The sequence below is a fragment of the Manis pentadactyla genome, chromosome 10, assembly GCF_030020395.1.
Source record: "Manis pentadactyla isolate mManPen7 chromosome 10, mManPen7.hap1, whole genome shotgun sequence".
In the NCBI taxonomy this organism is placed as follows: Eukaryota; Metazoa; Chordata; class Mammalia; order Pholidota; family Manidae; genus Manis; species Manis pentadactyla.
The window spans coordinates 31,357,385-31,372,273 of record NC_080028.1 but is presented as its reverse complement, the minus strand read 5'-3'; the positions used below and the strand labels follow the sequence as shown (position 1 = coordinate 31,372,273).

Genomic DNA, 14,889 nt, shown 5'->3' with positions numbered 1-14,889 from the left:
GACAGGGATTGCATTGAATCTGTAAATTGCTTTTGGCAGGGTGGTCATTTTGATGTGTTACTTATATTTCAATAAAGTTGGATAAAGATTCCTTTCTTATTTTTCCCTCCCCAGGCCCTACCAGCTTAATAAGAGTTTCCTTCTAGACTTTAAACAATTGCTTTAATTCAGGAATTTCAAATACTCCCCTGTGCCTCTTACTGTTTACCTTTGTAGTTAACTGGGAACTGTGTAATTAGTGGGCCCACAATTTGGCTTTGGGCTAGACTTCAGGGAATATGGGACATTGGCCCAGCTTCCCTGGGAGCCAAACTCATGGCCTCATATGCACAGATGGCCTCCTGACTGGTTCTGTCAGATTACTTTTTCTTTAAGTCATATTCTTAAAATAGTATTCAGAATCACAGGGGAAATAAATGAAAAGATGACAGATTACTGGATCTGAGGTAATATGAGGATGTTTTAATGAAATATGAGCCAGCAGAAAATAGCTTCTTTAGAGAAATTATTCTTGTCATTCCATGTAGTGGTCTGCATTGCAGAATGACACCACTCTAGGTTAAGGTATTCAGGAGATAATTTGATATTGTGGTTTTCCCAGTATTTCTGAAGCTCAGACTATTCTAATGACCCATAATTTTTGACAGTGAGAGAAAGCTATCTGCAATCAAGAGTCAGACTCCTGGGACATAGGTTCTCTTATGGGAGACTTTACCTGTGATGTGTCTACCTGAATGGGAAATCCAGAACCCACAGCAGATGCCTCCTCCAGGAAAAGCCAGGGCTATGGTAATATCCTCCCACATATCTGATATTTCCTTTTTTTTTCCTTGAAACTTCTATATTTGTTTTAGTTTTGCTGACTATCCTGTATCTTGGTCTCATGTCCTGGAACTTCCTGACACATCCCACCAGTGCTAGATCCTGAGGCTCCTGTTCAAACCATTCACCTTTCCTGTATTGTGCTGGAAACTTCCCACTCCCTGGTGGGCCATCTCCTTCCCCAGATAGGCCCCTGATGTCTCTGTTCCTGAAAACATTGCATTTGTGCCAGCTGCTTTGTACAGCTTCTGAGAAAGGTCTCTTTTCCCTCCCTCATAATCCTGAGGACAGAGGCATCTGACAGCCTGGGCAGAAATCCTCCTATGCATCAGGTTTCTAAATGATTGCAGAAGACCTACAGCTGGAATGGAATGAGGATTCAGAGGTAAATATTGGCTTGCTGAAGCTACTTATCTCACTGCCTGCATAAAACTTGTATTACTATTTTTTCTATTATTAAAACTACCTTCAGTTCTAGCCACCACTGTGACAATGTGAATATTATAAAAGAATAAGAGAGAGGGCAAACATGAGAATAATTTCAAGTGGGTCGAGTTGACCTTTGGTTCCCTCCTGCTTCCAGCACTGATATCCTCCTCCTTAGTTCAGATTTCTCCCTCTTGCATGTAGGATGGGGTCATTGCATCCACACATGGAGAAACCTCAGGCCACCTTGGAAATTGACCTTCCAAATACTCCTTTCACTCACTTATTCCTTCCAAATATATCCAACAACCAGTGTGGGCAAGGCTTTACAAGGAAACTTCTGAAGTCCTCTTTGTCACATCTTTTACCCTTTCAATCATCCCTTCTTTAATTTTAGTCTTTTGTTCTCACCCATGTGTAATTCTGACATCAGTTCCCCCATATGTCAGTATGAAATGAAGCCAATGTCTTTCATTCTAAGTAGTGAATGAAAGCTGAGATTTTTTTTCCAGCTTAAAAATGACAAACTTCCCTGATTAGAATATAATCTAGAATTGAATGGAAGACTTTGTGGACATTAAAGAAATCCCTGGAATCAGTCTGAGATTTCCTTAGTATGTGGTGAAAGTTTGAGTTCCTTCTTTGTGATACCCTCAAGATCATATGATAGAAATAGGTGCTGCCTTCATATGGACAAAATATGGATATCAGCACATGAAAGAAAAATATTCTTCATAAATGCTACACTGCTCTTGGATGAGACCCCGAACTCCCCAAAGACACTGTGGTCAGTTCTCCCTTGTGAGTGTCAGTGGGAAAGTGGAAGCAATTTTCAGGAGAGTCCTATCCACAAAAATTTGAAACTATCCAAATTCTTGAAGAGACTAAAACAAATGTATCATTTCACTTTGCTTGAGTAGATTCCAAGTAAAATGCTTGTTTTCAACAGTATTTACAATTTTACCCCTGCAGGATCCTCAAAAGTAATTCTTCAGGCGCTTACGGTTTACCACTACTGGATCTGGCTGAAGTCACACAAAGGTGAACACTGCCCTGTTTATCTAGGCATACAGGTAACCTAGACTTGGGTCTAAGATGAACTTGAGCCTGCATTGATGGATTTGTTAACAGGATCAGTTTTTTAACTACACTTGGTGAGGAAATAGCAGGACATGACGTGAGGCTGAAAGGTAACTAAGGTTTGGGTCAGTGGAATGAAGGAGAATGTCTGGAGAGAGGACCATGTAATCAAAGACACAAGTGAATAGGTCCTTCTAGTGCCAAAAGGGGCCAAAGGCTAAATACAGTTTACAGGCAGATGGGGAGGAACTCTGAATAAATCAGGCAGGTAAAGTGGTCTTTATTCCTTGGACCAGGCCTAGACATGGATAAGAATTAGGGAAAACTATGGAATTTATTTCCTAATACTACTGGTTCTCAACATGGCTCAATATCATATTTCTCAGGGATAAAAAGGGGATAGTTTCCATCCCTAAATGCATCACAAAATTGCTGTAATAACACGTGGGGTAGTAAGTGAGAAGGTGCTCTGTACACAAAAAAATTCTATTAAAGTTTAATATGGTGTTTAGGATATAAGAAGACTTAGATTGCTTTGAACAGGAAGAATGAAGAGAAGAGAAATGGCATAGAACAAGCACCTCATATATGTCACCTAATCATCTTTGAATATGACTGTGAGGATTTCTGAACTTCAGAGCACATGGTGAAAACTGAGTAACAATGTGTGTGAGTGGGCCAGCAACATTATTTATCCAGTAAATCCCTGTGAAACAGGAATTGAATTCTCCAAAGTATGTGAAGACTGTGACATAAATTGGCAACTAACAGGAAACGACAAAAACTTACTGAGATATAGTGAGGGCAGCTGTGAGATGTCTGAGCACTTCACCCAAACAGGGATGGATAAGTCAAGGTGAAACCCTAAAGGTGGGAACAGCGAGGCAACATCACCCTCTTTGTATTTTATTCCAAGGAAACATCCTCACAAATGGCCTTGAGGAACCACAGCACCATCTCTGAGTTTGTTCTCATGGGGCTGTCTTCAGACCCCCATGTCCAAGCCCTGCTCTTTGTGCTCTTCCTGGGGATTTACCTCCTGACCCTGATGGGGAACCTGACGCTGCTGCTGCTGATCAGGGCCGATTCCCACCTCCACACGCCCATGTACTTCTTCCTGAGCAATCTGTCCCTCCTGGACCTCTGCTTCTCTTCTGTCACTGTGCCAAAGCTGCTGAAGGACCTGCTGTCAGAGAAGAAAACCATCTCAGTGGAGGGCTGCCTGGCCCAGGTCTTCTTTGTGTTTCTCACTTCAGGGACTGAAGCCTGCCTGCTCTCAGTGATGGCCTATGACCGCTATGCTGCCATCTGCCACCCTCTACTCTACGGCCAGGTGATGAGCAACCAGCTCTGTGTGAGACTGGTGCTGGTCTCCTGGGGCCTGGCCTCTCTCAATGCACTTGTCATTGTGCTCTTGGGTGTTGACCTGGACTTCTGTGATGGCCATATCATCCACCACTACACCTGTGAGCTGCCTGCTCTTTTTCCCCTGTCTTGCTCTGATATCTCCATCACTAACATTATCCTGCTGTGCTCCAGCTTATTGCATGGGCTTGGAACCTTCCTCCCCATCTTCTTCTCCTACGCCCGTATTATTGCCACCATCCTGAGCATCAGCTCCACCACGGGCAGAAGCAAGGCCTTCTCCACCTGCTCCTCCCACCTTGTTGCTGTGATCCTGTTCTTTGGTTCAGGTTTTCTTTGTTATCTCATGCCTCCCTCTGGGTCCTCTTTGGATTTACTTCTCTCTGTACAGTACAGTGCTGTCACACCCATTTTGAATCCCCTCATCTACAGCCTAAAGAATGTGGAGGTAAAGGCAGCTGTGAAAAGGACATTGGGGAAATATCTATAAATCTGTAGGTGGTGAACAAAGACACAATTAATAGGCAAAATAGCAAAGATTGTGTTCTTTCACGTTTCCTCTTTTGTCCCTACCTCTTCCGACTGCAGTGTCAGATCATTTGGAAGAAAAATTTCCTAGAATGCCTACACACCCAATTCTGTTAGTCCAAGGTAGTAGCTCTTGATTTGGGCACTCTACATGGAAAGTCTATGCTCTGTTGGTTGGAAAAGAATGTGAGGACAATCTTCCATCAAGTGAATTGATAAGACACCATAATAATTATGGTGAAATGATACAAGAATCATCTCAGAAGACTCAGCACCTGACTATGAGACTTGCAAAAAGGACTGTAAACAAGGGAGGAATTTATTAAGTGGAAGTTAAGTTTTTCAAATTCAAACTACTTGTACATTTTTTTTACATCAAAATTTACTAAAAAAATCCTAAGTCAACAAAGAAAAATTAAAACTCTACATAACATATTATGAACACAAGAACACTATATAATCAAGTTATAAAATATTACCAGTGCAGCCATAAGTAGAAACAAAATCAATTCTTAAATGAATAGATTAATAAACAAGAAAAAGTTTAAGTTTCTGAATGCTTAAATCAAAGTATTAGAAAGGTAGCAGACCTAGCATAAATAAGGAGGATAAAGGAACTAAAAGCACAGAGCAATTAATTAGAAAACAGAAAACAGAATTAAGAAATAAAGCCAGTGTCTGGTTATTCAAAAAGTTCTATACAGTATAGATATGTAAAATATATTTAGTAAAAAAACAAATAAACTGATAATATAACTCTGATGTAAAGAATGAAAATTATAAGGAAATACTAAGATTCATCTCAATAAATTTAGAAAGTAGGATTTTGTTTCAGTTTAAAGAATATGTAACTCAATAATAAGAAAACTGAGCCATTATATGGTAAAATAAAAACTGCCACCCCCAAAACCAAAGAATTAGCCCAAAAGGGCAACAAACACTGGTAGTTTTTCAGCTGACTCTTTCCAAACTTTTATACCTTATGCTTTTTTTAGAGTACAGAATAATATGGAAAATTATCAATGTATTTCCTCAGCTAAAGTAACTCTGATTCAAAATCTGAAAAATTATCCTCTGATAATAGACAACAATTCTGAGCAAAATATTAATCCATTGTGTCCAAAAGTATACTGAAAGAATAATAATCTAAATAATAACCCATGATTAAGTAAACATTACTATTAGTTTGATCCTCAAATTAATAGGTTAAAATGAGAATAATCATGTGTACCCTAAAAGCTTCTTAATAGGCACAAAAGTAAAAGTCGACAAATACCTTGATCTCAAATATTTAATAAAAAATTAAAAAAATATCTTTATCTCAAATATTTAATAAAAAATTTTAATTATTATTTCTTTAAGTAAAACAGATTTAATGTTAATAATGTCAGCCAAATATTTCATGATTTAATATCAGGTTGGAGGAATTATAGTTAAACTAAGGAAAATAACACTATTACTCATATTACTTAACAAGATGATACAATTTCCCCCCAATGCAGTGAGGTGAGATTAAAATATGATATTTAAATTTGGAAGGGAAGGATCTACAAATATTTGGAGGTTACAATGATTATCTTCTCAAAAATCTAAGAAATCCCTGCTAGAAATGAGAAGTTATATGTCTTCCAAGAGAGTTTAGTAAGGAAAAAGTTTTTAAATATTCCTACAATCAGCAGTTTTCAATATACCAACAACAATAGCTAAACAAAAATATGTATGTTGTAGAAAAAATCCATATGCTATGGCAAATCAATATAAAAACCTCAGATTAAATTTAAAAAGCACTCACCACCATAGGAACAAAGCAACAAAACTGAACTAAGTGACACTAAAGGTGCCTGAATCAGTGGGGAATGTATTCATTAGGCATGCTTTCATCTTCAAGCAACCAAAATGTGATTGACAGTAATGTAAACCACAAAAAATACTTATCATTGATTTAATAAGAGGTCTGGAGATAGAGCGTCTCGGCATTGGTTCAGTAGCTCAACAGAATCACCAAGCATTCAGGCTCGTTCCGCCCAGTGGCTGTGCCATCCCTACTGATTTTCGTGTCCCTGCTGCTGCTACTCTGGACATGACAGTCTTCAACAACTAAAGCTAAAGGACAGGGACATACTAGTTTTGCCTGCTCCTGAACTGTATAAAAATGGAATCACTCTAAATGGAAAATACTGAAAGTATTAAACCTTGACGAGGAGAGGGAGCACTGGACTCAGTATACTCTTGTTCAGCCACTTCAGAAAACTGCCTGGCAGTATCTGTTAAATCAAAACCATACAACCGACTACTCCAAGGCCCAAGAGTTACACTCCTAGGTGTACACCCAAGAGCAATCATGTGTATATCCAGCAAAGACATTCCCAGATTGCTCATGAGTACAGCCCGAAAACTGCAAATGACCTAAATGTCCATCAACTGGAGGATGGATAATAAATTGTAGTTCATTCATACAACATAATATTATAGAGCAAAAAAAAACAAGCTACAGATAACAGAAGCCAGACACATTTAATATGATTTCATTTATATAAAGTTCAAGACAAAAAAATTAACGAGTGATGTGAGGATAGTGGCTGCCAATGGGAAATGGGTTTACAAGAAAGAAGCATGAGGGAATATTCTAAGCTGATGAACGTTTCTGCATCCTGATCTGCATGGTGGGTACACATGTTTACATATTGGAAAAAGTCCATTGAGCACTACCTTTAAGATGAAGACACCTTACACACTTGAATTGCATATTTTATGTTACAAAAAAGAGGAAAACTTAACCGAAAGATCCATTCCCAGGCACGTTTTCCCAGTTCCCATGAGTACAGATTTCCCTGTGGTACAGCTGGCAGGGTAAATAATCCCCGTCCTCCCAAAGCAGGCAGCACTTCCCCCGACCAACCGTGCTGAGACTGACCCCAGCTACTGGTCTAGACACCACCGGGGCAGGTAAGGGCGGGTGAGGGACACTTCACTGGACAGCTGCCTCTGGTGAGGCTTCTGCACGGCATCGAAAAGAGGGAAAAACTGCTATAATCTCACCAGGGCTGGTGGGCCAATTCTGTGGGCCCTGGTGATTCAAGGATTCGGAAACTGAAGTGTATCCACCCAGATGTACAAATCCCAAGTCTTGTGGTCTCACTCCTTTCCTATTAAGACTCTAAATATGGTATATTTGCTGAACTGTGAATTAAGCCTCCTTTTGAATTCAACTGCTCTAATAATCAGGTCCCAGGCCCTATTTTAAGCCCAGTCTACCCTTTGGTTACAGGAGACAGTGTTTCTTTTAAAATTCTCATAAAGGCCTCTGGCCATTACACCACACCCTAGGCTGGTGACTGGCTGACCCAAGCCTGTCATTTTGTCCTTTAACACACCAACTACATTTCACAATGGCAAACCAGAGGCACACTTTTTTAAATTGCCATTGTGCTCGCATCTCTCAATTGCTAAAGATAGCGCATATGCCAGTGCATCCCCCTCTGCCCGTATCTCACCCCAATCTACCGCGAGTGAGAGTTGTGCAGCTGTGATGCGGGAACAAGGTGGCCAACAGTAACAGAGAGGCCTCAAGAAAGCAGTCCAGAGACTGACATTTTGAAGCTGGGCCCGTGAGCATTTGTTGGATAGGTTCCATCAACAGCTGCTACACTATGAAATGAAGTATGAGAATGATAAATGTATAAAAATCCCAGGGAACATTCAGTCCAATATTTAGCACAAACAAATAATGTATTTAAGAAAGTGAATAAGCATAGTAAGATGGTAAAGGTTTCCTCCATTAACAAGAAAAATAAGACAACTGGCATGTACACCAAAGAATATAAAGGAAAGGAGAGGACCTGGTAGGCTTTTCTGCTACTGAAAGAGGGATGGAGGGCTAAGAACGAGTTTGGCCTGGCAGACTACGTGCAGATTCCTTCATCCACCATACTCTTTGGAGGCGGGCGGTATCCAGGGACTCCTGCATTCCCTGCTCCCTGACTGCTCCTCGCCTGCCTGCGAGGCCCCTGCATTTTGTGCAGCCTGAGGTGAGTCTGTGCTGCCTCCTGAAGGAATGCCTCGCCCCGGGTACCTGGGGAAGGGGCCAAGGTGAAGCATGTTAATAGAGGGATTTTTCAGGGTATTAAAACTTAACTCCTTTTTTCCCTGTGACCTGAAGAAAGCCTGAAATTATACATAAATGACATAAATAGCCATTCTAGAAGTCAACAAGAAAGTAGACCTTTTTTACAGCCCAGTGTAATGAATTAACCATGTTAATAGTGTTGGCACTTCTTCCAAAAACACTCGGGGACAAACTCTTAAATTCTGGCCATAAAGTACAGAATAATGCTTTCTAACTCAATAATCATCTTCAGTCACCCTTTAACATATACGGCAAGACCTTTAAACAAGTTAAAACACTGGTCCTCCTTTGCAAAATAAAAGCCCAAGTCCAGCCCCCAGGCAACAATGTTCTGGGGCCTGATTACCTTAGAAGTGCTCCCTTTCCTGGCCTCCCAAAAATCCTGTCTGATGGTGGAGAAAGTGAAATTTCCATAAGGAAGGTATTTTGGGGTGACAAACTGGTTGCTAAGTGGTGAGTTTATGCAGTATTTCATGAAAGATTGAGAAAACAACGAACTTTCTATTAAAGAATGAAGTTAATGAGAGATGCTCAGGCTACAGCCTTCAAGCCATCCACTGGCTCCCTCAGGAGTGACCTGACAGGAAATGGAGCGCGTTTGGAGAAAGGTGCCAAGTTTTATGGTAATGCTGAGTGTGGGAAGGGAAGGAAATGGAGCAGGAGATCAGGGTCCCACCTCTGTCCGTGTCTTCCTATGTACAATACTAGTGATTGTGGGCACAGAATTCAGTGGCTTCTACAAAGCACCAGGCTTTTCCACCGTAACTCTGATGTATTGGATTAGACCCAGTCCTCAAGTGGTTGAAATAATCGCCATTTCAGATTTACTAACATTGACAACCTTTTGCTACACCCAGAAAGCATCAATCAAACCCCCAGAGTGAAGGTGAACAGTGGAAAGGCTGAGGTAACCTCACTAGCAATGGTAAGCTTTCTCTTGCCCCAACCATTCATGAGCCTATCCCCACTGAATCTGTACTGCCAACATCCCCTGTGAGTCCTGGCATCTTGTCAGCTTGTTCAGAGCTAGGCAAAAATCTCCTTACCCATATGCCCATTTGTGTGTGTGTGTGAGCGTGTGTTGTATGAATCTTTATCACCTTTCCTGGACCCTACTTTATGAATATTTGCAATTTTGTCCATGTTTTTAACCTCCCCTTCGTCTTAATCTTCTGTGTTGATACAGTCAGGCACTGTTTATGGTGGTTTTCTCTTGACACTTTGCTTGTTGGACCTCCTGGCTGGCTCTCCTGGATCATAAGACAAGTCCACTTTTGCCTATTTGCAGTTTCTACTTCCTCAGCTACCTCTTTAAATGATGCTATCCTCCTCTATTCTGTCTTTTGGAATCTTGTCTATCTATCGTACATTTTTTTTTCTGGCATTGTATTATTCACCACCACAGTTTCAACAACCCCACATATGGTGATGACTCCTTAATCTTTATCTTTAGTCAAATGAACCTCTGACTATAGACTCATACGTCCTACTGGATGTTCTAAGTGAACCTCAAATGCAACACACACAAAACAGAATACATTTATTCAAACCTAAAGGCAACAAATATTTATTAAAATACCTATTATGAACCTAAAATACCTATTATGAAAGTATTCTGTAAAATCTACCCCCAATTATGTCATCCCCGTATACTTTTCACATTAATACTGCAAAACTCTCATAGTCCTGTTTGTTTGCACTGGACTGGCAGCATAAATTAAATTGTGAGTAACAGAAAATTTATTACATGAATATCATGTTCTGCAACCAACTGTCTCATCTTCTGTAAGTCATTTTCATTTCCTGATTTAATAAAAAGAGGTTAAATCAGACTGTATGTTTACAAACATATTTTAGCCTTGAATACATTAAAAAAAATCCTGTGTGTATGACTGAGAAGAGGGTTAGCACTTCTCTTGACAAGAATCAAAGAGGCCCTGGGCCCTGTTCAACACACATACATTTAAAGGATTGCCTCCTACTTCATGACATCATCCATGACATTATTAATGTTTTACATTATTTCTTCTAATGACCAGTTAGCCATATATGTTTTTATTATCATTTCAGTTGTTTCTCCAGGGAAAGCATATGCATTCTTTACTTATCAATTTATTTAGCATTAAAATCTTATGACTTCCTTGTTTACACATGATCACATATACCTCCTTCTTCCTGTTTCACTTCACATCATACAATGTACTTCTCCTATTTGCACAGATAGTAAACTACAACATTATATTTTCAAAACTTACATAAAAGCATAAAGAAATGGAAGTGATTAAAATAGAACTGCTCTGGACTAAGTGGAAGGCTGAGAAGAAGTACCTTCACTCACCTAAGTTCCCCTTCCTCTTACTCCCAATAAGGCTACATAAAATGGCTAGTGCTCAGTCATCTGTTTCCATAACAACTACAGAAAGAGCTCTCCCATCTCTCACCGATTAGTATGAAGTCCAAAATGGCCAGAAATTCTAAAGCCTCTTACCTTATTTACGCCTCATATGTTAGAGATGCAATGAAGTCAATTAGCAACTTTTCCCAAACAACTAAAAAATCATGATAAATTGGCCTCTATTACAAGGAGAGATGTTAGGTTCCCATATTGAAACATCAATTGGTTAACATGCCATGAAATATTAAGAAACCATTAAAGATTGCTTCTAAGATTTAACTTCCCTTGAAGGATGAAATTTCAAAAACAATGCCTATTTTTACTTAGGAGGGCTTAGATGGGTGAAAACTAACGTTTATTATTTATCTTCAAGCTCATCATCTCTCAGACCTAGTGCACACATCATAAAGCTGAAACACAAAGGAATAAATTTTATGGGGCTCTCATTAAATTAATACAGGCTTTGATTAAATGAAATCAGGCACATCCTCTTTGCCTTTTGGTTATAAGTAAATTCCATTTAAATGTTGATGACACTGTATCTGACTTATGTCAGGTAAATATGTATATATATATTAACTTTAGATATTTGAATAGCATAGCAGGAATTATTAATAACAACTCATATTCTCAAATTATTAACTCTTTAACAAATTATTTCTATTTTTATCATATTCTTAGAATATAGAAACTCTACAAAACAAAGGCCCCCAAATTCTTCCAGGGTGGGGACATGTCCTCTAATTTAATCAATATAAGGGACAATTTCATTGTATAAGAAAATTATTTATCTAACTAGAATATGCCCTGGAGCTCAGTAATGTGTCACAGCTCACAGCCCTCGAAAATTCCTAAAGGGTGTTCTCAGACCCATGTGGCCATGAGGAAATTGTCCTTCTACCAGTAGATATGGTTTTTATTTTTTTATTTTTTTTTAATTTTTATTTTTTTAGATAATTATTTTTTATTGAAGGGTAGTTGACGCACAGTATTACATTACATTAGTTTCAAGTGTACAACACAGTGATAACACATTTATATACATAATTCTAGGTTCCAGCTATCACCCTACCAAGCTGTTACAATATCTTGACTATATTCCTTATGCTATACATTGCATCCCGGTTACTTATTTATTTTACCATTGGAAGTCTGTACTTTTTTTTTTTTTGTGAGGGCATCTCTCATATTTATTGATTAAATGGTTGTTAACGACAATAAAATTCTGTATAGGGGAGTCAATGCTCAATGCACAATCATTAATCCACCCCAAGCCTAATTTTCGTCAGTCTCCAATCTTCTGAGGCATAACAAACAAGTTCTTACATGTAGAACAAATTCTTACATAATGAGTAAGTTACATAGTGAACAGTACAAGGGCAGTCATCACAGAAACTTTCGGTTTTGCTCATGCATTATGAACTATAAACAGTCAGTTCAAATATGAATACTCATTTGGTTTTTATACTTGATTTATATGTGGATACCACATTTCTCTATTATTATTATTTTTAATAAAATGCTGAAGTGGTAGGTAGATACAAGATAAAGGTAGAAAACATAGTTAAGTGTTGTAAGAGGGCAAATGCAGATGATCAGGTGTGTGCCTGTAGACTATGTGTTAATCCAAGCTAGACAAGGGCAATAAAACATCCACGTATGCAGAAGATTTCTCTCAGAACGGGGGGGTGAGGTTCTAAGCCTCACCTCTGTTGATCCCCAATTTCTCACCTGATGACCCCCCTGCGACTGTGCCTGTCTTAGGTTGTTCCTCCCTTGAGGAATCTTACCCGTCTCTGCCTAACCAGTCATCTTCCGGGGCCATACAGGGAAATGTAGAGTTGGTAAGTGAGAGAGAAGCCTTATTGTTTGAAATGGTTAGCTTTTTATTTCTTTGCATATTTATGCCCTGTAGCTTCTATGCCCAGCATTTGTCTTGAGGTATCTTTACCACTTGGAAGAATTATGATACTCGGTAAATTTGATATGAGGCACGAATTCTATTTAAGGGTTGTAATTAGGAAGGAAAAAGAAAAGCTATAGAAGTAGCAGGCAGAAGAAAACATGGGAAGATTGATTATTTCTTTGACATATTTCTTGTAGAGTAACTTCAGCATGTATAGATTTTAAGCTACTACTTAAATTGCGCACACACATAAACATAATAGGAGTATAGTAACATAACCAAAGCATATCTGTAATTACCAGCCATCTCCAGTGAAACCAAGAAAACCAGTTAGGCACCTTAGGCATTTGTGAAAACTTATCTATGATATGGTGGATATTGTCCAACTGAACTTGAACAGTCTGAGAGAAATCAGACAAATTAAAACAACCCATTTCTGGGGAATGTTCACATCCCTTATGTTCTTTTAACAGTAAATAGTCTGTAGTTGTAAGATTTTGGGGCGCTACAATTTGCACTTCTCCTAATTCTTGGTTGAATTTCAACAGTATAGATCCAGACAAATTTGTTGTTTTACTGTATGCACAGGCCAGCTTAGATATCTCCTTCTTCATTCCCATGGCAAGTCCAGGAACCGGTGGGATGAGTGCATCTACAGCTGTAGCAGAGCGTGGATCTTTGTTGGGGTTTTTTGATGATCATCTTCTGGCATGAGTCTTCCAGAGAGTGCTGATGTTGGAAGTTCTCTTTCATATCGTATCTTAGTTCATTTTCAGGGTAGCCCAATTAGGCTTTGATCCTCTGTATAAACGCAAACAGAGCCTTTGCCTACACTTTTATATGCCCTTTATACCCTTGTGTAGAACTCATTGGAGGTTACCACACAGGAACTGCCCTTTTTTTTGTTTTTGGTATCACTAATCTACACTTACATGATGAATATTATGTTTACTAGGCTCTCCCCTATACCAGGTCTCCCCTATAAACCCCTTTACAGTCACTGTCCATCAGCATAGCAAAATGTTGTAGAATCCCTACTTGCCTTCTCTGTGTTGTACAGCCCTCCCTTTTCTCCTACCCCCCCATGCATGCTAATCTTAATACCCCCCTACTTCTCCCCCCCCCTTATCCCTCCCTACCCACACATCCTCCCCAGTCCCTTTCCCTTTGGTACCTGTTAGTCCATTCTTGAGTTCTGTGATTCTGCTGCTGTTTTGTTCCTTCAGTTTTTCCTTTGTTCTTATATTCCACAGATAAGTGAAATCATTTGGTATTTCCCTTTCTCCGCTTGGCTTGTTTCACTGAGCATAATACCCTCCAGCTCCATCCATGTTGCTGCAAATGGTTGGATTTGCCCTTTTCTTATGGCTGAGTAGTATTCCATTGTGTATATGTACCACATCTTCTTTATCCATTCATCTATCGATGGACATTTAGGTTGCTTCCAATTCTTGGCTATTGTAAATAGTGCTGCGATAAACATAGGGGTGCACTGATCTTTCTCATACTTGATTGCTGCATTCTTAGGGTAAATTCCTAGGAGTGCAATTCCTGGGTCAAATGATAAGTCTGTTTTGAGCATTTTGATGTACCTCCATACTGCTTTCCACAATGGTTGAACTAACTTACATTCCCACCAGCAGTGTAGGAGGGTTCCCCTTTCTCCACAGCCTCGCCAACATTTGTTGTTCTCTATCTTTTGGATGGCAGCCATCCTTACTGGTGTGAGGTGATACCTCATTGTAGTTTTAATTTGCATTTCTCTGATAATTAGCGATGTGGAGCATCTTTTCATGTGTCTGGTGGCCATCTGTATTTCTTTTTTGGAGAACTGTCTGTTCAGTTCCTCTGCCCATTTTTTAATTGGGTTATTTTTTTTTTGTTTGTTGAGGTGTGTGAGCTGTTTATATATTCTGGACGTCAAGCCTTTATTGTATGTGTCATTTTCAAATATATTCTCCCATACTGTAGGGATCCTTTTTGTTCTATTGATGGTGTCTTTTGCTGTACAGAAGCTTTTCAGCTTAATATAGTCTCACTTACTCATTTTTGCTGTTGTTTTCCTTGCCCGGGGAGATATGTTCAAGAAGAGGTCACTCATGTTTATGTCTAAGAAGTTTTTGCCTATGTTTTCTTCCAAGAGTTTAATGGTTTCATGGCTTACATTCAGGTCTTTGATCCATTTTGAGTTTACTTTTGTATATGGGGTTAGACAATGGTCCAGTTTCATTCTCCTACATG

At 39.2% G+C, this 14,889-nt stretch overlaps 1 protein-coding gene and 1 non-coding gene across 2 annotated transcripts; both read left to right on the top strand.

The window, feature by feature from the left end:
* The first annotated feature begins 3,259 nt into the window (after positions 1 to 3,259).
* LOC118914950 (olfactory receptor 8S1-like) lies at positions 3,260 to 4,183 on the top strand. Its single transcript, XM_036890316.2, has one exon. It carries the CDS (start codon positions 3,260 to 3,262, stop codon positions 4,181 to 4,183), a length of 924 nt encoding a protein of 307 aa, XP_036746211.2.
* Positions 4,184 to 10,229: 6,046 nt separating this feature from the next.
* Positions 10,230 to 10,356, top strand: LOC118916059 (U6atac minor spliceosomal RNA). The gene has a single exon (XR_005026275.1). It is a non-coding gene; the product is annotated as a U6atac minor spliceosomal RNA (small nuclear RNA).
* The last annotated feature ends 4,533 nt before the right edge of the window (positions 10,357 to 14,889 follow it).

Bases quoted from the DNA above. Each gene is read 5' to 3' on its own strand.
- LOC118914950 (XM_036890316.2), top strand. From the start codon at position 3,260: ATGGCCTTGAGGAACCACAGCACCATCTCTGAGTTTGTTCTCATGGGG.